The following is a 21215-nucleotide window of genomic DNA, read 5'->3' on the forward strand; positions in this document are numbered from 1 at the left end:
CTGGGCAATTTAGATCCCGCCTTCTGTGCCTCGTCGTCTACTCGGATTGGTTGTGGGATTCCGGTAGGGACAGGCGTCTGTTTCTTTGTGCTAGACTCCGCATAGCCGCGAGGAGGTAAATATGAGTAATATTTTTATAAACAGATCGCGAGACGGTAAATGAGACTAACGCATTAAATGTGTAATATCTTATGCCATTATTATAATGAATAAACAGTAAAGAAGAATTTATGTTTACTGGCGTTTGCTAAGCAAAGAGAGCAGCTCGTGTTGCTAGCGATAGCATATTAGCTAACCGTGCATGAACGCACCAGTTATTTTCTTATTATAGTTTATAGTTTAAAAAAATGAACGTTTAATAAAATACAAACTTAAACGGGTTACCCCACATTTAGAGTTGGGATTTGTTGTTGTGATCTTAAATATGTAACGTACAGTGTAGCGTTTAACGTTATCTGCTATGTCTATTAACACATATAACGTTAAACTTGTACATTATTTTCAGGCTGGTTATCTATTGCGTTGGTGTCTGATTAAAAGAGTCAGTTTCAAATACAGCTTTAATTAGGTTCATTACAGCCGAATTTTGATCATATTTTGATAACGGTATGTTTACGGTCTACTAAAAAAGAAAATTATGTTCAAATACAAAGTTTACAAGCTTTACAATGAAAATCAATATACATTTAAGACTTAACCTCATCTCTAATCTCCCCTAATAACAGCTTGTGTCTCTCCAACAGTGCCTGTTTGTTCAGAGCAGGTGCACAAGTGCAACAATAAACTTCTGCAAACCTCATGTTGATTTGAGAATGTGCTCTGAGATAGAAAACAGTACATTCATGTATAAATAAACAGCATGTTGTATTGTCTCCGTTCATATGTTCTTTTCACCTTTTGTTTGCACACCCACATTCAGCTCTTGTTATCTCATTTCAGGAGAGGCTTCTTTCATCTGTAATGCTGTCCAGTAAGAAGTCAGACCCAGGTTCCTCCTCTTCCTCTGGGGGTAACGGCGGAGACCGTGCTCCAGAAACCCTCTCTGCTCCTCAGGCTGGTCCGGCCGGTCCTTCTGGCCCGGTTTTAGCAGATGTGAAAAAGAAAGAGAGAGCCTCTCCAAGTGGAGAACCAGGTGGACCTCCTCTCTCGCACCCTCCTGGACCAGGAGGGATTGATCAAGATCAAGAGGGACGCAGGACCAGTCGGCGCAAGCGAGCAAAGGTAAACATCTCTATTAGCTGTTCCTGTTCTGTGAACAGGACAAATTGAGCCAGGGCTTTATTTTTAGACGAAAGTATAATTGAGTGACGTGAAACAATTTATTGGCACTGAATGATATGCTACTTTTTATTGCTCTCAAACTTTAAACCAATAATTTTTCATAAAAAGTTATCTGATAAAAGTTGATGTTTTGTCAAAGTAGAAAATAATTGTCATGTTTCACCTAGGTGAAGCAGAGCTAGGTTTTAATGTAGCTTTTATTGTGCCTCCTGCTGCAGGTGGAGTACAGGGAGATGGACGAAAGTCTCGCTAATCTATCGGAGGATGAGTATTATTCGGAGGAAGAGAGGAACGCTAAAGCGGAGAAAGAAAGGAAGCAAGTGATTCCTCCACCAGCCCCACCAATAGAGGAGGAGAATGACAGCGAACCTGAGGAACCATCAGGTATGGACAGAGGTTGGATTCATTTACAATTTTGCACCTTTCACACAATTTTGAAAAACATATAATTTTGACGCATTTAAAATGTTTTTAAAATAAACTAGAGAAAACAATGGTACTAATAGCTGTGGGTTAATGAATGTTGTGACTTTTCAGGTGTAGAGGGGGCTGCCTTCCAGAGCCGTCTACCACATGACCGTATGACGTCTCAGGAAGCTGCATGCTTCCCTGACATTATCGGTGGACCACAGCATACACAGAAAGTGTTCTTGTACATCCGGAACCGAACGGTGAGTTCACATCACACATCACTGTGATATTTAAAGCATTTGAATTTAGTTTTTAAAGCAGGAACCAAATAGGCAAATTGCTATTATAGCAGAAACTCATCTAGAAGGTTTATTGGCTGGTAATACACTGTTCTAAAGTTTGAGCTCAGTATGTTTTATGATTAGAAAATAGCAGTAAAGACATTTTGTCACCTTAGAATTATAAGGTTCTGTCTGCATTCTGACCACTTTTGAGATATTGAGCTTCAAAGTTTTTGCGTTCCATAGATGTCTGTAGATAGAACTATTTTTGTTTTATATAAAAAGGCCCAAAATGTACACAGCTTACAAAAGAAACATCCCATTATGTAAATAAGTTGTCTCAGAATAAGAATATGTGAATATCTCAGTTTTGACAAAAATGTCAGATAGAACCTAATAATTCTAAGGTGACGATTTATAATCTTAAACAAGTTTTTAAACAATTGCTGTTCTTTTGAAATTTTAATTAATCAAAGATAGTAAAAGAAAGTATCATGGACCTTGTTTTTCACAAAATATTAAGCATCACAACAGTTTTGAATATTGATAATGTTCCTTGAGCAATAAATCAGCATGTTATAATGGTTTCTGAGTGATCATGTGACACTGAAGACCGCTAAAAACCCTGGACCAAAAAAACAGTCATAGCAGTAAATGTTCTAAAATTGAGATTTATTTCCATTTTTTAGCGTTCCATTGATGTATGGTTTGTTAGGACATGACAATATTTGGCTTAAATACAACTATTTGAAAATCTGAAATCTAAAAAAAAAATATATATATATATATATATTGAGAAAAGTTGTTCACATGAAGTTTCCAGCAATGCATATTACTAATCAAAAATTAGGTTTTGATATATTTATGGTGGGAAATTTACAAAATATCTTCATGGAACATGATCTTTACTTAATATCCTAATGATTTTTGGCATAAAAGAAAATTTGACAATTTTGACCCATACAATGTATTGTTGCCAATGCTACAAATATAGCTGTGCTACTTATGACTGGTAAGTTTTTGTGGTTCAGGTCTTTTTTAAGATATTAAAATAGAAAGCAGTTCTTTTAAATTGTAATACTATTTCACAAAATGTCCTTTTTTAATATATTATATTGGAAACACTTTACAATAAGGTTTATTAGTTAACATGAACTAAGAATGAACAATACTTCTACAGCATTTATTAATCTTAGTTCAGGTTAATTTCATCATTTACTAATTAAATATTAAAAATCACAAGTTGTGTTTGTTAACATTATCTAATGAACTGTGAACTAACATGAACAAACAATGAACACTGTATTTTTATTAACTAACATTAACGAAGATTGATAAATTGTGTAATAAATAGGGATGCACCAAATATTCGGCCACCGAAAATTTTCGGCCGAAAATGGCCCAAAATTGCATTTTCGGTTTTCGGCCGAAAGATTTTTATCACCGAAACAACACGGCTGAAACAGTATGTTGACGCAAACAGAAACCGCGGCCTGCACGTGCTTGTCTGAAGCAACACGTCTGGGGTGTGGATGTATTTCAGTATATCTGAGAAAGACCCACGGATAGCGATTTGCAAAACTTGTAATGCCGAAATTTCAAGAGGGGTTGTGTCTGCAGTCGTGTGTGCAGTGATGAGAGCAGAGATCGAGACAGATGTAGCTTTCAGTGAGAGAAAAACAATGGCTTTACGTTGGTGTTACGTCGCAATATTTTTAAGATATGTCTTTTCTATATACTGTATTTTTAAAGGTCCCATATTGTACACATTTCTGGAGGTTAAGAATATATATTTGCGGTATAAGTGCCAAAATCCATCTCAATATATTTTTACAGCTCCTTTTTTAGGAGCTCTGTCAAAAACAGGTCGATTTTGGCCCATCTAATTAATATTCATGAGTCTCTCTTCTGATTGGCCTGTTGTTTTCTGAGTGACGCACAACCAGGCCAACCACAGGTAACTACGGTCATGTATGCTTTAGCCGAGCCCTGAGCCATAGAGAGAGCCTAGCCTGCTGATACTCAACAGGATATTTCAGAATGATCATTAATGTTTTTTCTTTTTCAAACACTGAATGCAGTAAGCTACATAACTGTTGCTTTAGTAAAGCCTCTTTCACAATGCGCGCTGATTCTGGAAAATTACGGGAACGAGCGCTGTGTGAACAAAAGCCAGAACCATAAAGGCAGTGTTGTAGTGATGATGCACGTTATCATGCGACTCTTCACGACGAAAAAATACGTGCAAAGTGGAATGAAGCAGCGATCAGGCAGAGCCAGCTCCTCACTATCAGCGCTGAAGCACAGTTTGTTCAGGTTAGTTTCAGTTTAGTGAAACGTACGCATCGCATTACATCTCACATCCAAACGTCACATGTCTTTATGGGTTGTGTGTAAAGCACGCACAGATTCCGGAAAACAACTGTGAATGAACCAAATCAAACAACTCCGGAACAAATCATGGGACACATTATCCGTGTATTTACCGGAATCGCTGTGTGAAAGAGGCTGAAGTTGACGTGCCAGTGGTCTCTTATATTCACGTTGTTCTGAAGCCTGTGCATTGATGTAGTTTCGACATCTATCGACTGAACAGGGTTTTCTCGACTTGTTTTCGTGTTGTTGTTGCTTAGCAATGTTATGGACACAATATTGTCTGGGTTTGACAAAAGGAGGGTGGGACAGTGGTTGGTGTTCGGGGTGGTGACTGAAGGCAGTGACTGAGTAGATCGGACGTCACATCTTTTTTGGAAGTCACAGTGGCTCGTGAAAATGAACAGCTACTTTAAGCAGGCTGTGTGCGGTTTACTGTGGATTGACTGTTTTGAAACTCATATGGTGGTTACATAGCCCCTAGACCTCAGTTATCATGAAAAAAGCCAGGAAATTTCGATTTTGACAATATGGGACCTTTAAATATTTATGTTTTAAACCATGGAGGTGAGCCAATGGATATCACACAAGCAACGTGAGAACTGTGCAATATGTTAAAGTGGAAGTAAAAACTGACAGTGCTTTCAGCATCTGACGTGCTTTCTCTCAGACATTGAGAGACGATTATACTTCATATGCTGATATTAATTGAGTCTCCTAATATTTTTTCTTGTGCCCCGAACATGGTGGGAAAAAAATAAAAAGAAAAGTATTTTGTGTAAGGGTTGTTTTTTGAAAGACTTAAATAAAGCTCTTAATTTTCATTGGTGACTGCATTGTTATTAGGGGTTAAGAAAGTCTTAATTATGATTTCAGGTGGTCTTAAATGTGGGGACTGAAAGACAAGAATTTCGATGAAACTTCAAAAGGCTATCCATTGAATAAATATGAGCGCTGCACATTTCGAAGTCATTTGCTGCGCTGCTTTGTGAACCATTCTGACAGCACCTCCTGCTGGAAGAGAAACGCGTAGACTTGTAAATGTGAACTGATGGATCCATAAGATAATGTGTTATAAAAAATTTAACAATTTAAACAAAGGCAGTAAAATATGTATATGTTATTTAAGTAATATAATACTTGATTGATAATAATTGTCTAAATTAATATAACTGATTTATTCTTTGAAACTTAAATATTAATTTATGCAATTGCAATGCCTTGATTTTAGTAAGATTAGTACACTGTCATAGCCATAAATGCAATGGTACTAATAATTGGCATAATTCTTTCAGTTTTCGGTTTTCAGCCTTGGTTTCCTCTTTTTCGGTTTTCGGTTTCGGCCAAGAATTTTCATTTCGGTGCATCCCTAGTAATAAATGTAGTGTTCATTATTCATTCATGTTAGTTAATACATTAATGTTAACAAATGACATTATTGTATATTATATATTAAGTTTTTATAAGTGCATACTGAACAAAATAAATAAACAAAATAGTACAATACAAAACAGAAAGAAAAGAAAAAGGGGTAAAATAGGCTAACATAAATGAAAGAAATTTAGCAGGAAGAGTTTTACATAAGAGTAGATTATACAGGCTTGGAGAAAACAAGGAAAGGTTCAACAGGTCTGTTTTTACTGTATTTTTCATCAAACAAATGGAAGCAGCCTTGTTGAGCATAAAACACTTTTTTCAGAAACATTAAGAAGTCCTACTCACCCCAATCTTTTAAATGATAGTGTAGATTGAATTGAAAGTTGATACAACAGAATAGTTTCAGAGTCAAAAAGAATCATGTGTTTACAGTTAGTCGTGAAAATATCTTTTCTCAAATTTTCAGCTTCAGCTATGGTTGGACAACCCCAAAGTCCAGCTGACCTTTGAGGGCACTGTGCAGCAGCTAGAAGCTCCATACAACAGTGAGTCTGTTTCATCTGACATTGCTCTGATTCTAAAATCCTTTCTCTGAGGATGTTGATGTTATTACACTTTACAGAATGTATAGACTTAGTTGTATTTGTTTAAATATTCACATGTTTTTAATTTGTCTGTGGTTCTTTTCTGCAGGTGATGCTGTCCTGGTGCACCGGATACACAGCTACCTGGAGAGACACGGGTTCATCAACTTCGGCATATACAAGAGAGTAAAGCCTCTGCCAAGTAATTGAGATTTGATGCTACCACAGAGCATATCTAGAGATATTAATGTCCATACGAACAGAATGACAACAGTGCAAAGCTTTTTCCACAATTATGTTTAATTTGTCTGGAGTAGAGAACAATGACAGCTTGTTTGCAGCAGGCATTTACACAGACAGTTGGTACTAATGCAAAGACAGACAGGGCTACAAACCACAACACAGAAGGCACACTGTTGTCCAGCGTTGTTCTAATTACACTCTCTTATGTTCTTTTAGCAAAGAAAACTGGAAAAGTCATAGTGATTGGAGGTGGGGTGTCAGGGCTGGCAGCAGCAAGACAACTGCAGAGTTTTGGGATGGATGTAACTGTTTTGGAAGCAAGAGTAAGTACATGCTGCTTTGAAACGCTCTACAGCGTTTTAAACACTGAGAGCTGAGACATGTTTTTTGTTTTGTAAACCTTGATTGTTCTTGTTAGGATCGTGTTGGAGGGCGAGTGGCCACCTTCAGGAAAGGGAACTATGTAGCTGATCTGGGGGCCATGGTGGTGACTGGACTAGGTAAATATTCTTTTTAAATACTCTTCTCTCCAGGTGGTGGCACTGTTGACCATGGAAAAAAATCACGGGTTTTGCACCAGTTTGAAATGGAAATGTACATCCCTTTTAGGTGGAAACCCTATGGCTGTAATCAGCAAACAGGTCAACATGGAACTGGCCAAGATCAAACAGAAATGTCCACTCTATGAGGCCAATGGACAAGCTGTGAGTGCTTTTGAAACATAAATAGACACGTGTTATATTAGGGTTCATATATTAATAGTACATACACTGCCAGTCAAATTTTGGACAATAAGATTTTTAATGTTTTCTAAAGAAGTTTCTTCTGCTCACCAAGCCTGCGTTTATTTGATCCAAAATACAGCAAAAGCAGTAATATTGTGAAATATTTTTACTATTTAAAATAACTGCTTTCTATGTAAATATATTTTAAAATATATATTTTTTCTTGTGATCAAAGCTAAATTTTCAGCATCATTACTTTAGTCTTCAGTGTCACATGCGTCTTTAGAATGATTTCTAAAGGATCATGTGACTGGAGTTATGATGCTAAAATTTCAGTTGATTTTAAAATATAATTAAACCGAAAACAGTTATTTTAAAGAATAAAAATATTTCACAATTTTACAGCTTTTCTGTACTTCAAACAGATCAAATAAATGCAGGCTTGGTAAGCAAAAGAGAAAAATCTTACTGTCCAAAAACTTGACTGGTGGTGTATATGCTAATAGTCTGACATATGTAGAAATCTAAGTAATTTGATAAAATGGGTATATAATGTAAAATCTGTCATAGTTTAATCTTCATGATGTTAGTAGATGTGTATGGCATCCCTAAGGCCTGTGTTTACAGTGGTATAGTGCAGTTGTTTTTCGGATTAGTTATGAAATATGAAAAGTCAGTGCTCCTCCCATTCACTTCTGATTGGCATCTTAACTGTGTTTTAAGTCAAGCACCCAGACTCTAATTAGAGAAAAGAACAATCTAACGTTTTTTTTCCCCCTCTCTCTTATTCTCTGCCCCCTCTTAACCTCCAAACATCTTCTCTTTTCACATCCCATCCTTCCCTTTTGTTTTTTACCTCTCACTCGCTTTCACTCCATTTTCATTTCGTAAACTGATGGATTGCCCTGGTTATACAGGGAGAGCGCTGCACAAGTGTAAGTATTTGTTTATAATATCATACAACAGATGTAATCAGAAGAACTGTTTTAATGGATTTAATTACACATTTAGAAACAACACCCAGTGATAACGGCATATTCAATACAGGTTTATGATTTATGAACACCGTTAAGTATAACTTGATGGGAATGAACACCTGTGAAGTGGCAGACATCCTGCTTTTATAATGCACTCTGATCCTTTAAATGCATCAAGATAATTATCTGCATTGTTTAGTGATTGAAAGTGTGTCGGTTAAACTCTGTGTGTGGGTTAAGCTCAGAGTAATGCCTCAGGAAAAACGTCATCTGAATAAATAATCTTTTATTTATTTAGGGCAATATTTGGTTGTATTGAGATGCAACTAATTTGATACAAATATCAAAATATTAAGATATTCATCTTTGAAGTTGCCCAAATGAAGTTCTTAGCAATGCATATTACTAATCAAAAATCAAAAAGTTTTAATATATTTACCGTAGGAAATGTACAAAATATGTTCATGGAACATTATTATCCTAATGATTTTTGGCGTAAAAGAACAATTGATCATTTTGGCCCATACAATGTGTTTTTGTGGTCCAGGGTCACATATATAATACATATCAAGTGTTTTGTGTTTGATTGGTGCTCATTTAATGGTTGTAACCCTGCTGAAGGTCCCTAAAGAGAAGGATGAGATGGTAGAGCAAGAGTTCAATCGCCTGTTAGAGGCGACGTCATACCTCAGCCACCAGCTCGACTTCAACTTTCTTAACAACAAACCTGTGTCTCTGGGACAAGCACTGGAAGTTGTCATACAGTGAGTGAGCTCTTAGTTTATTTGCTTTTTATTTTGTTTCTGAGCATTAAAATTCAAGCCTCAGAATATAAGGAATTCTTGTCATAAACATAATAGACATTGTTGATCTCTGTTCAGGTTGCAGGAGAAACATGTAAAGGATGAACAGATTGAACACTGGAAGAAGATTGTCAAGACTCAAGAGGAGCTTAGAGACCTTCTGAATAAGGTAATACATGCATGTACACTTCCCTCATTTAAAGCTTACTCATCACACACACATTAATTAAACTGTGCCTGCTCTTGTTCAGATGGTGGCTACTAAGGAGAAAGTGAAAGAGCTGCATCAGCAGTATAAAGAGGCCGGTGAGGTGAAGCCACCCAGAGACATCACAGCTGAGTTCCTGGTGAAGAGCAAGCACAGAGACCTCACAGCACTCTGCAAGGTAGTAGACCAAACTCCCCACATTGACCGAATCCACATGACCTTATCCGCCACTGACCATACACGCTTACACATATAGAAACTCTGAGAGGAAACCACGCCAATGACGAGTTCAGTTTGTTGCAAAAGATTCTGGCTTGGTTAATTATCTAATTCCATTTCAGTGGCCAAACAACTAGTAAACATGTATTTCTGTCCCTTTCAGCCTATTTCTTTTGTCAGTTAAAGGAGAAGTTCACTTCCAGAATGAATATTTACAGATAATGTACTCACTCCCTTGTCATCCAAGATGTTCATGTCTTTCTTTCTTCAGTCGTAAAAAAATAGTTTAAGGAAAACATTTCAGGATTTTTCTCCATATGGTGGCCTTCTATGGTGCCCAGAGTTTGAACTTCCAAAATGCAGTTTAAATGCAGCTTCAAACGATTCAAAATGTGGCTGTAAATGATCCCAGTTAAGGAAAAAGGGTCTTACCTAGCGAAACTATTGGTTATTTTTATTTATTATTATTATTTTTTTTAAATTACAATTCATATACTTTTTAACCTCAAATGCTTGTCTTGTTTCTCTCTGCGATGTGCATGAGTAGTCTGTGCATCTCTGGTTCAAAACAGTTAGAGTGGGTCGAAAAACTCCCATCTTATTATCTCCCTCAACTTGAAAAATCCTTTCAAAATCATCCTACATCGCTGCAGAAGTACCGACCCAGTGTTTGCAAAGTGAACATGCAAAGAAGATCAAACACCCTTAACAAAAAAGGTCAAACAGCAATGTAGATACGTAGAAGTTAAGGAAGAAAATGAGATGGGAGTTTTTGGACATACTCTAACTGTCTTGAACCGGAAAAAGAACTGAGTTCAGACAGCAAGACAAGACGAGCGTTTGAGGTTAAAAAATATACAAATTGTAATTTGAACTAGATAGGACCCTTCTTCCTCTGCTGGGATCATTTACAACCGCATTTGGGATCGTTTGAAGCCGGATTTAAACTGCATTTTGGAAGTTCAAACTCAGAGCACCATAGAAGTCCACTATATAGAGAAAAATCCTAAAATGTTTTCCTCAAAAAACATAATTTCTTTACGACTGAAGAAAGAAAGACTTGAACATCTTGGATGACAAGGGGGTGAGTACATTTATGTTCTTTAAAGCTGAAGTCTAACCAAACTAAGCCCTAAAACTCAATCGGTGTCCTAGAAACTGACAGCTTTACCTTGCAGCAATGCTAATCACATATTCAGCAGCCAAGCATCTTTAACAACATCTCCTCTGGTAGCCACTACCGACACCTCTGGATCCGTCATGCTCAATCTTAATATCTTTTTACTGCACAGCAGTGATTTCCAGCAATGCCAAACACCTCTGCGCTTGGTAATGGAGCATAATACCATTTCAGCCTGCTGTTTCAGTTGGGTTGTTTTAGTACATTTTCCAAACCGCAGTCTAACACTGTCGTACTCTCTTTAGTACCCACAGAGCAGAAAGTTGAATTCCTAACTTAAACGGTCGTCACTGGTGAGATTTTTAGCATGTTAATTCACATAATCACTCTCAATTGTAGCCCATTAGAGGCATTCAAACCATTTACGGTTAAAACATGAATTTTGATGCCTGGTTGCTCGCACTGGGGTTTGACTTCATTTTAGATTCATAAGATACTTTGAGTGCATGACCCTCGACTAGACCTTTCAGATATGCAAAAATTAAAACGGTTTTATTCATATTTTCATATATACTCAATTAAAAAGAATTCAGAAGGAAATGCTCTTTACAAATCAATATACGTATTATTAGTCTTCAAAGAGGCCAAAAAAATTGTTTTCCATGATATGCATTACTGTTTAAAAGTTTGTGGTTGTTAAATTTTTTAAATGTTTTTGTAGGTCTGCACATATTTGATCAAAAACACAGTAATATTGTGAAATATTATTACAATTTAAAATAACTTTTGAATTTGAATCATTTTGAGATGTAATTTATTCTTGTGATGGCAAAGCTAAATTTTCAACAGCTATTACTGCAGTCTTCAGTGTCCCATGATCTTTTAGAAATCATTCTAATATGCTGATTTGGTGCTGAAACATTTCAGTTGCACTTTATTTTACAGTACATGTACTAACGTGTACTTACTGTGTACCTACCTAAGAAAGTTCTGATAATATAAGGTAACTATATGGGGTAGGTTCAGGGTTAGTATCTGGTTATTACCTAGTCATTATAATTACTATAATTAGTATATAGTATGTACACAAGGAACAGGACTATAAAATAAAGTGCTACCAACAGTTCTTAATATTTAAAGTTTAAAGGAACGGCATTACTTAGAAATGGATGTTTATTGTAACTATAAATGTTTTTACTGCCTCTTTTGTTTAATACATCATTGCTAAATAAAAGTATTGATTTCTTAACAAAACAGTAGTGTATATGCCTGTAAAAAGTTGTGGGAGTAACAGAAATGTTCATTTATACCTGTAAGCACATGCTAATGAAAGTGCTTTTACCTTGTGTGGAGAGTAATATTATCCAGTGTGGTGGTTGATTTCATGCAACTAAAAACATGTTCTTGCAGACTGTAACAGTCTGACGCACAGAGAAACTATAGCATGATATTTCAGAATTTTGTGATGTGGTTTAGAGGGAGGGTTTTCTTTAAATAGTCCTATGCTGGTTAGATGGGTGAACGGCTGGCCTGCTCAGAGAGGGATGACTCTGCCCTCTGGGATGAAACCACTGCTGCTGCCCTCAGCCGTTCAGTAAAGAGTGTACACATCCGAAAAACTCACACTCAGGTGATTGAGAGAGAGGAAGGCCGTATTTTAAAGTGTTCCATGTTCACTTTCTTCTTTCAGATGAATACAATTGGAGTTGTATTAAAAAATGTCCTGGCTCTTCCAAGCTTTATAATGGAGGTGAATGGGTGTTGAGATTTTGAAGTCCAATAATGTGCACTGTAAAAAGTTTTCACCAGTTTCAACTTAATAACCTAAGTTTAGCAGCTGCCTTAAAATTTTAAGGTAAATCAACTTAAGTTATTTCAACTCATAGGTTAAATCAACTCATTTTCATTGTAATAAGTTAAAATGACTTGTAGTCTTAAGCTGATTTAACTTAAAATTTTAAGGCAGCTGCTGAACTTAGGTTTTTAAGTTAACCTTTTTACAGTGTGTATCCATCCATCATAAAAAGTACTCCAGCTCCGGGGGGTTAATAAAGGCCTTCTGATAATTAAAACTTTACAAACCATAATCTTTAGTTTCTGCTAATTGTCGTACATGTATTCACAAGAGAGTGGTGTTCCTTTGAATGACATAGGCATAGCATAAGCTCGAATGAGAATATGCTAGTCTCGCAAAAACAGCATTTTGTTTACAGCAAAGGAAAACCTCTCCTCTTAGCTTGTATTGAAATCATCCAACATTTTTATTTACAAATCTTTGTTTTGTACTTCTAATTGGTGACTGGTGTTTTGTTTTCGCTTCTCAGGGTTCCCATTGGTCCTTGAAATTTTGGAGAATCTAAAAAAAAAACTTCAAAACTTCAAGAAGTTTTTTTTTAACATTATGTAAATGTTAAACAAATCACTTGGTAAATATCTTTGCAGAAAAGATGCATGAACTACAACTACATACTGTACAAACTTGTATTATTTCTTAACATATAATATGTATAGGACAAGGAAAATGCTTAAAAAAAATCTTAAAAGTCAGGGTCATTCAAATTCAAGGTATAACTCCACAGTAGACTATTAATAACCATTATTACTATTATTAACCATTATGTTCTGAAAAAAAAACAATGAACATCAGCTTCCAGCCTGTCACCATGATGCAAACATGAAACATCACATACGGTAGTAGTTCTTCACAGGTTTGTTTATACGATTGTGCTGCTTTTCAAATGTTTTCTTCTATGTAAACATGGACGCATTTGAATGTTGCATTCTAAAAACGTGGCGCACAAGTTAAAAGAAGTTCACTCCCATCTTCTTGAATGTTTCTCCTATTCTACTGCCCACATCGCATCTTTGTCAAGACAAAAGTGAATTCTGTGTGAATGACGCCTAGCGATATGAGCGCGTCACACTTGAGCGATTAATCACGTGCACCAACAAGCGGTCGGATCGTTATCATTGGCATATCATCAAAGTGTCTAATTCTAACGTTTGGTAATATTTCTATTCAAAATCGTGAATTCTCGATTTCTAAAAAATAAAATCATAGCAAAACATTACATTCGAATTAATCAATAAAATCGGAAAAATCGCCCTACTTGAGGGTGAGCAGATTGTTAGATCATTTCATCTGAACAAACACTTTAACTGTGTAAAAAGTGTGCATTTAATTCCCCCAGTCTGGTGTCACATATGCTATCTTTAAAATGCATGATTATCTGCATTGTGTCAGCCATTTGCCACCCTGCTCTCTCGATACTCGCTTCCAGGGATGGAAATGAACTTTTTTGTCCACCGGCCAGTGTGGCTGGTGGATTTAAAAATCTACCAGCCACTAAATGTTTTTACCAGCCACTTTATGTTTTTAACCAACAATGTGTAGCTGCATGTGAAAATTAATACTACAAGATCTACTATACTTGAGCAGTTTATTTAATCTCAAGTCTCAATAAAATACTGACATTTTCACCGATTTTTTCTATCATGATACAGAGCTTCTTCACAACTACACAACTTATAGCCCACATACTATAACAAGCTAGATATTTTATGTAGCCTTATTTGCGCGCTTTGGGGAGTCGCTCTCTAAACGCAGGGTATTAAAGTTGCTTTTGAATGCGCGTGCGCGTTTTACTTTTGGTTTCGTTTTTACTATAGCGCGAAACTCTCGGGCAGCGTAGAGCATGCATTCTAAAATACAAGAGATTACTTAACAAAACCATTTGGGTGGACACCAACGGGATTTTGAAAAGCGTGTCCCCAGTGGAAATTACGCCCCTGTGTGAGTGGAACTCTGCCGCCGAGTTATCATCTGATGTGAATGAATGCCGCATTGTACAGTATATTGAGAAAGACGCACCATGAATTGCATCTGACAGAATGTGCGCTGTAGGACGAAATAAAATATATTTCTTAAAAAGCAGACTGTAAAGATATTTTAACAGACCTCTTAACTTTTTTTGAAGGTGTGCCTCCGCTAAAAGTGTCCGCCTTCGTCGTCTTCTTCGTGTATTTTAACGGCAGTTTGCAACCAACGTTAAGGTGCATTACCGCCTCACGCCGTCCGGTTGAAGTATGTTATTTTTATTTACCTGCCACGGTGGCTGGTGGGTGAAGCGAGTTTACCTGCCACAACACAAAATCACCCGCATTTGGCTGGTGGCGGGTGCTAATTTCCATCCCTGCTCGCTTCACATGTGTGCTGATTTGTGATTCTTTTTCTTTCTGCTGCAGGAGTATGATGAGCTGGTAGAGATGCAGGTAAAATTAGAGGAGAGACTGCAAGAGCTGGAGGCCAACCCACCCAGGTAATCAAATACAACCCATGCAAGTAATCAAACCCACTGAGGTCACATTAACATACTTGTCTATCATTCCAAACGAAGTCCAAGTAATGCCATCCTGGATCTCTTTCACAGTGATGTTTATCTATCTTCGAGAGACCGACAGATTCTTGACTGGCACTTTGCAAACCTTGAGTTTGCCAATGCTACACCTCTTTCAACACTCTCGCTCAAACACTGGGATCAGGTACTGCACAGCCACTTGTTTTTGTGCACCTTTTATGTCTTAGTGTTGGTGTAACTTTACAGAAATCAAAGTTTGCTTCTCCAACTTGTCCCTTTTTCTTTTGTGTTTGAGTAGGACGATGATTTTGAGTTCACGGGTAGTCACCTAACTGTGCGAAATGGATACTCGTGTGTCCCAGTGGCACTCGCAGAGGGTTTAGATATCAAGCTCAACACTGCAGTGAGACAGGTCCGATACACATCATCTGGTGAGTCAGTCAGTCCAGCTCCTGCTGTTTGTGACTATTTTTTGGCCTGTTTGTGTACGTACATTTATGACCATCATTTCCTCCCTGTCTCAGGTTGCGAGGTGATTGCGGTCAATACCCGCTCCACTACCCAGACGTTCATTTATAAGTGTGACGCCGTGTTATGCACTCTTCCTTTGGGAGTGCTGAAGCAGCAGCCGCCAGCCGTGCAGTTTGTGCCTCCTCTGCCAGAATGGAAGACGGCTGCCATCCAGAGAATGGGCTTTGGGAATCTCAACAAGGTGTGAATAATTCCTGTTTATTCCTTTGCAGACTGAAGGGTGCGGATGTCATGACAATGCTGGCCTGTAACAGCATGGGACATTTTATGTGTATATATCTAACTAATCCATTTTGGCTAATACACAGTAAAGCTTAGGGGATGGGCTGGTTAGGTCAAGTCATATTTAATATGATAAATATAGGTGAGTATTCAGTGAGTCCCGAATGAATTTACCCCCCCCCCCCCATATTGAGTGTCCAGGATGCGTCATTCTCCTCCTCTGCACCTCTCCCTCTCTCTCCCCTCACTTCATCTCCTGGTTCAGCTGCAGCAGAAAAATACTGCAGTATTATGCAATTGTCCTACTCCATTTCTCTGTTTTTGTCACAAGAGGGCACAGTATGGTACTGGATTCATTCACATACTGCTATATCAGAAACGGCTGTCTGCATACACCGCAGGATGTCAGAAATGTTCACTGAAACACTTTTTCATCGACATTTGAAAACAAGCATCATTTATTGCTTTTTTTCTTTTTGTCATTATGTATCATTTTCGTGACACAAATAATGACTCTGTAGTAGCTTTAGGCTTCTTCTTAGTGGCATTGTGCACTGCGTTGCAAGTTGTTTTGCTTCGTAAGCATCTGCAAAAAATATGTGCATGTGGTAAATTTGCATTATGATGGTGGTGTAATTTATAGAGGCTCGTAGCTGGGCTTGAATACATTTGAATTCTGTTGATGCAGCATTGGACTGCTAGTGCTTTATTGGGTTTTAATTAGGCCTGGCCAAAATGCATATCACAATGCATTTCTTAATTTTGGTTGATACGATATAATTAAGATATCGATATGAACAATAATAAAGAAAGCCTCAGAAAAACTGCCAAGAACGCCCACAACAGATGTCTGTACGTACACACTTCTAAAAATTTAATTTGCCAAGTCTATGAAACCTTCTCTTGTAAAACTATATTATATATTAGAAAACAAAATGCGAGAAGAAAATTAATGTTCATGTTTTATTTGTAATTAACCTTCATACAAACAAGAAATGTAAAATCACTGTCTAATAAACATGAGACTCTCAGATACATCTTATTAATATTAATATCTTTGACTTTAAACTATAACATAGGCTGATTATTCTTATAGATTGAAACAAATGTGCTTCAGTCAGGATAAAGATTTTTTTTTTTTTTTTTGATTTAGAAACGTGCGTATCGAAACATCAGAAATGTTTAAAAATCATACCAACATTATTGAAAAAAATATCACAATATATATTGATACTGAATTATTGTCCAGCCCTAGTTTTAATTAAAGTGTTAGTTTACCCCAAAATGAAAGTTGTTCAACCAAATTTCAAAAACTTCCCTGGCTCAAATGTTTGATAATATTTTTTTCTGAGGAAAGATAGGCATGTTTAGTGATAAAAGCCAAAATATGAAATGTCATGGACAAATATTTACTGACATCTCTATACATGTCTGTCTTTTTTCAGAAAAAAAAATTAGCAAAATCTAAAATTTGAGCCAGGGACCTCTGGTTGAGTTGACACGGAATGACCCTTATGTCATTCCAAACCTGTATGACTTTCTTTATTTTGTGGAACACTGAAGATATTTTAGAAGACTGTTGGTAATCAAACAGTTTTGGTGTCATTGACTTTCATTGTATGGGGAAAAAAATAAAATTTGTCAAATCTTCTGTTCCACCGAAGAAAGTCATTTAGCTGCACTTTAGAAGGCCTTTTCGGCCCTAAACTTTGTTGTCTTTGTTCTAGGTGGTGTTGTGTTTTGATAGAGTATTCTGGGACCCCAGTGTTAACCTCTTTGGACACGTGGGAAGTACTACAGCCAGTCGAGGAGAACTGTTTCTCTTCTGGAATCTCTACAAAGGTAATCATCCTTCAGTTTAGGGATGCTTCAATATTAAACATCTGGCTATCAAGTTATTATTTTAATGTTATGGATAAAAAAGTTAGACAAATTATTATTGTGGACTGCTCTACATACCTCTACTTTACAAGCTTATATGTGTGCGGTTGCCAAATATCAAGAGTTCAAATCCCCAAATCAGAGGTTATCTGTTAAAACACGCACACTCTCCATTGTGGAAGTGCAGATTATGATCTGAAAACACTGACAAACAAGTAAGCTGGTGTTTAGCGATTTCAGTGTGAGATGATCGGCTTAAATAAAATCAGCCTGTCTTTGTTCTGTCATGAGATCTCGACTATGTTTGCGATTGTGGTTGCTAAAAAAAAAATGACTTGCCACTTACCCAACCACTGTAACGTTGCAATGTGGAATTACTATTAGGAATTTCGCTGTTAGAATATTTAGTTTATTTTTACAAGTTTTCATAATGCCTTTGATATTAATTTATAATAATGAATAGCCTAAATTAAAGGATTACTCAACTTCCAAAATAAAAATGTCCTGACAATTTACTCACCCCCATGTCATCTAAGATGTTAATGTCTTTTTTTTTTTTTTTTTCAGTCACAAAGAAATTAAGTTTTTTGAGGAATACATTACGGGATTTTTCTCCATATTGAGGACTTCAATGGTGCTCAACGGATTATAGGTTACAAATGCAGCTTCAAATGGCTCTACACAATCACAGCCGTGGAAGAAGGGTCTTATCTAGTGAAACGATTAGTTATTTTACAAAAAAAAAATACAATTTATATACTTTTTAACCATTAACTGCTCATCTTGTCTAGCTCTGTAAATGCGTACTCTGTGCGCTCTGGTTCAAGACAGTTAGGTTATGTCGAAAAACTACCATCTTATTTTCTCTTCCAACTTTAAAATTGCCCTACATCATGTGCATCGCAAGATGAGCATTTGTGATTAGAAAGTGTATAAATATGATCTTTTTAAAGAAAATTACCGATATTTCCCAGTTAAGACCCCTATTCCTCGGCTGGGATCGTTTAGAGCCTTTTGAAGCTGCATAGAAACTCCACTTTTAGCTTTAAATCCATAGAGCACTGTTGAAGTCCACTATATGGAGAGAAATCCTGGAATGTTTTCCTCGAAAAACGTAATTTCTTCGTGACTCAAGAAATACATGAGACATTCTAACGATTTTTGTTTATTAGTGTAAGTGCAGTACCTGAAATGTAAAAATACGTTTCTCAAATATCAATAATTTGAGCAAGATACTTTTTTTTTTTTTTCAGTTTAACAATTTTACAGCATAATTAAAATGTGATAGATTTAATTGACTAGAACTAGACTAATATAAGATTTAGTTGACTAAAACTTGACTAAACAAAAACAAGGTTGACCAAATATGATAAATAAAAAGTACATTTGCCACATGACTAAGACTAAATTAAATGTTTTTTTTTAATCTGACCTTTTGTGTCTTCTCAGCTCCCATACTGCTGGCTCTAATGGCAGGAGAAGCCGCAGGCATTATGGAGAACATCAGTGATGATGTCATCGTTGGCCGTTGCCTAGCCATCCTCAAGGGCATCTTTGGAAGCAGCGCTGTACCTCAGGTGAGCTCGGATGTGCTAAACTAGAGCTAACTTAATTTGTAGTTCCGCACTGTTCAAAAAAAAGCTTGTGTGAATAACAGTCATGAGAGGAAACGTCAACCTAAATCTAATGAAAAGAGTTCAGTTCTCTAATATATCACACACTGAGACTCTGCGGCTCATTCCCGCGCTATGGAGCGCCTGGCTCTGCTCCAATGACAACAAACTGACTGTGTTTTCTGTGTCTGTCGTCATGGCAGCCAAAGGAGACGGTGGTGAGTCGCTGGCGTGCTGACCCTTGGGCTCGTGGGTCTTACTCGTACGTCGCAGCCGGTTCATCTGGTAATGACTATGATCTCATGGCCCAGCCCATCACACCTGGTCCTGCCATACCTGGAGCCTCACAGGTGAGTGTCATAGCTTATTGCTCATTTCCTCCGAGATGCTTATGTCAGCAGAAGCAGATGTCATACTGATTGTGTGCCTTTCGCAGCCTGTTCCACGTCTGTTCTTCGCTGGTGAACACACGATCAGAAACTATCCCGCTACGGTCCACGGCGCTTTGCTGAGCGGGTTGAGGGAGGCAGGAAGGATCGCTGATCAGTTCCTGGGAGCCATGTACACTATGCCACGCCAAGCCACTGCCAATCCAAACCCACAGCCGTCCCCCAGCATCCAATAAACATCTAAACCCACACTTGATGTGCAAAGCGAGAGAATGTGAGTTGGGGATTTTCAGTGAAAATGTGAAAGAATGTCTTGCTTGATAAAGAGCGGGCGGGTCAAGTAAGGACATCGGGTGACTCCTTAGACTGGGAATGTGTGTTTGTGTGTGTTTATGGGAGAGTTTGTCTGCGTGTAAGAACATGCCTTTAGGGAAATCATTCACTACTCTGGGAGCTGGAGATTTAAAGCAACCCTTCACTCATTTACCTTCTGCTGCTGCAGCTTTACCTGCTAACTCCTCTAAGTCAGTCATCTGAAAGGACTGGTGGATGGTTCCAGAAGAATCCCAGGTATGTTCCCAGGAATTGACCTGGAATGGTTTGTTCCCCACTGAGGCACATACAGTGTCAGGGACTGGTATTCACATGTAACGGTATCAGATGTTTCAAGGCAGAGCATTAAAATATCAATGGTAAAAACCAGATAGGAGATGAATATGGATGCATTAGTTGAAATCCAACTGCCTACCCGACCTATTCCTTTTTATTTTTTCAGAATAATAATAAAAAAAGAACAAAAAGAATATCAAAAGCAAATGTTATGACTTTGCCATGTCCCCCACTTTGTAGCTTGAATGTTTTTGCTAGGAAAAATCGCTTATTAGCTGGAATGCACATTTTAGTGTTGCTAATAGGTCTGTTTCTGTTAAAATAGAATATCAGTTATAGCTTTGTATCTTTTTTTTTGAGCAGCTCATGTTTTTCTTAAGTTTTATTATTTGTTTAATTATGGTCATTGCAGTCTTTTTTATATTTGTGTGTTTTTTGGTAGTAAAAATAAATATGAAGTCTGCTTCATACCCCCAGCTTTCTGGTATTTTATGGTTCTTTGTGGAGTTTTTTTTTTTCTTTTATTTATAATCAATATCAAGTTTTTCTTAAATAGCTGGTTCATACAGAATGCATATTTTGTGTTTCACTGTGATGCTTTTATACAATTTTTCAAATGTAAACTTTTGATGAATATTTTTCATATTCACGTCTTTCTTTCTACAGTCGCAAAGAAATTAAGGTTTTTGAGGAAAACATTCCAGGATTTTTCTCCATATAGTGGACTTAAATCGAAGCCAGTGGTTTGAAGGTCCAAGCTGGATTTTCAGTGCAGCTTTAAAGGGCTCAACACGATCCCAGCCGAGGAATAAGTGTCTTGTGTAGTGAAATGATTGGTCATTTTCTAGAAAAAAAAAAGAATACTTTTTAACCACAAATGCTTGTCTTGCACTAATTCTGCAATGCACATGCACGCATTACGTAATCACATTAGAAAGGTCACGTGCAGTTAGTTCTTTATCTTCAAAAAGGTAGGGAAGGTCAAAAAACTTAATCTCATGCTCATCTCC

At 37.1% G+C, this 21215-nt stretch overlaps 1 protein-coding gene across 2 annotated transcripts; it reads left to right on the plus strand.

Moving 5' to 3' along the window:
• The first annotated feature begins 53 nt into the window (after positions 1 to 53).
• Positions 54 to 20681, plus strand: kdm1a (lysine (K)-specific demethylase 1a). 2 transcript variants are annotated; one of them, XM_073826971.1, is made up of 21 exons: positions 54 to 115; positions 940 to 1221; positions 1500 to 1677; positions 1819 to 1952; positions 6190 to 6268; positions 6417 to 6509; positions 6767 to 6873; positions 6969 to 7050; positions 7160 to 7254; positions 8193 to 8210; positions 8874 to 9016; positions 9134 to 9224; positions 9307 to 9441; positions 14848 to 14921; positions 15033 to 15144; positions 15259 to 15391; positions 15485 to 15672; positions 17441 to 17555; positions 19044 to 19171; positions 19411 to 19557; positions 19644 to 20681. In XM_073826971.1, exons 2-21 carry the CDS (start codon positions 961 to 963, stop codon positions 19830 to 19832), a joined length of 2502 nt encoding a protein of 833 aa, XP_073683072.1. In that variant the 5' UTR covers positions 54 to 115; positions 940 to 960; the 3' UTR covers positions 19833 to 20681. The 2 variants fall into 2 exon arrangements, with proteins under 2 accessions (XP_073683072.1, XP_073683073.1); XM_073826972.1 differs by having other exon boundaries at positions 1500 to 1665.
• The last annotated feature ends 534 nt before the right edge of the window (positions 20682 to 21215 follow it).

The sequence above is a fragment of the Garra rufa genome, chromosome 21 (assembly GCF_049309525.1).
Source record: "Garra rufa chromosome 21, GarRuf1.0, whole genome shotgun sequence".
Taxonomy (NCBI): domain Eukaryota; kingdom Metazoa; phylum Chordata; class Actinopteri; order Cypriniformes; family Cyprinidae; genus Garra; species Garra rufa.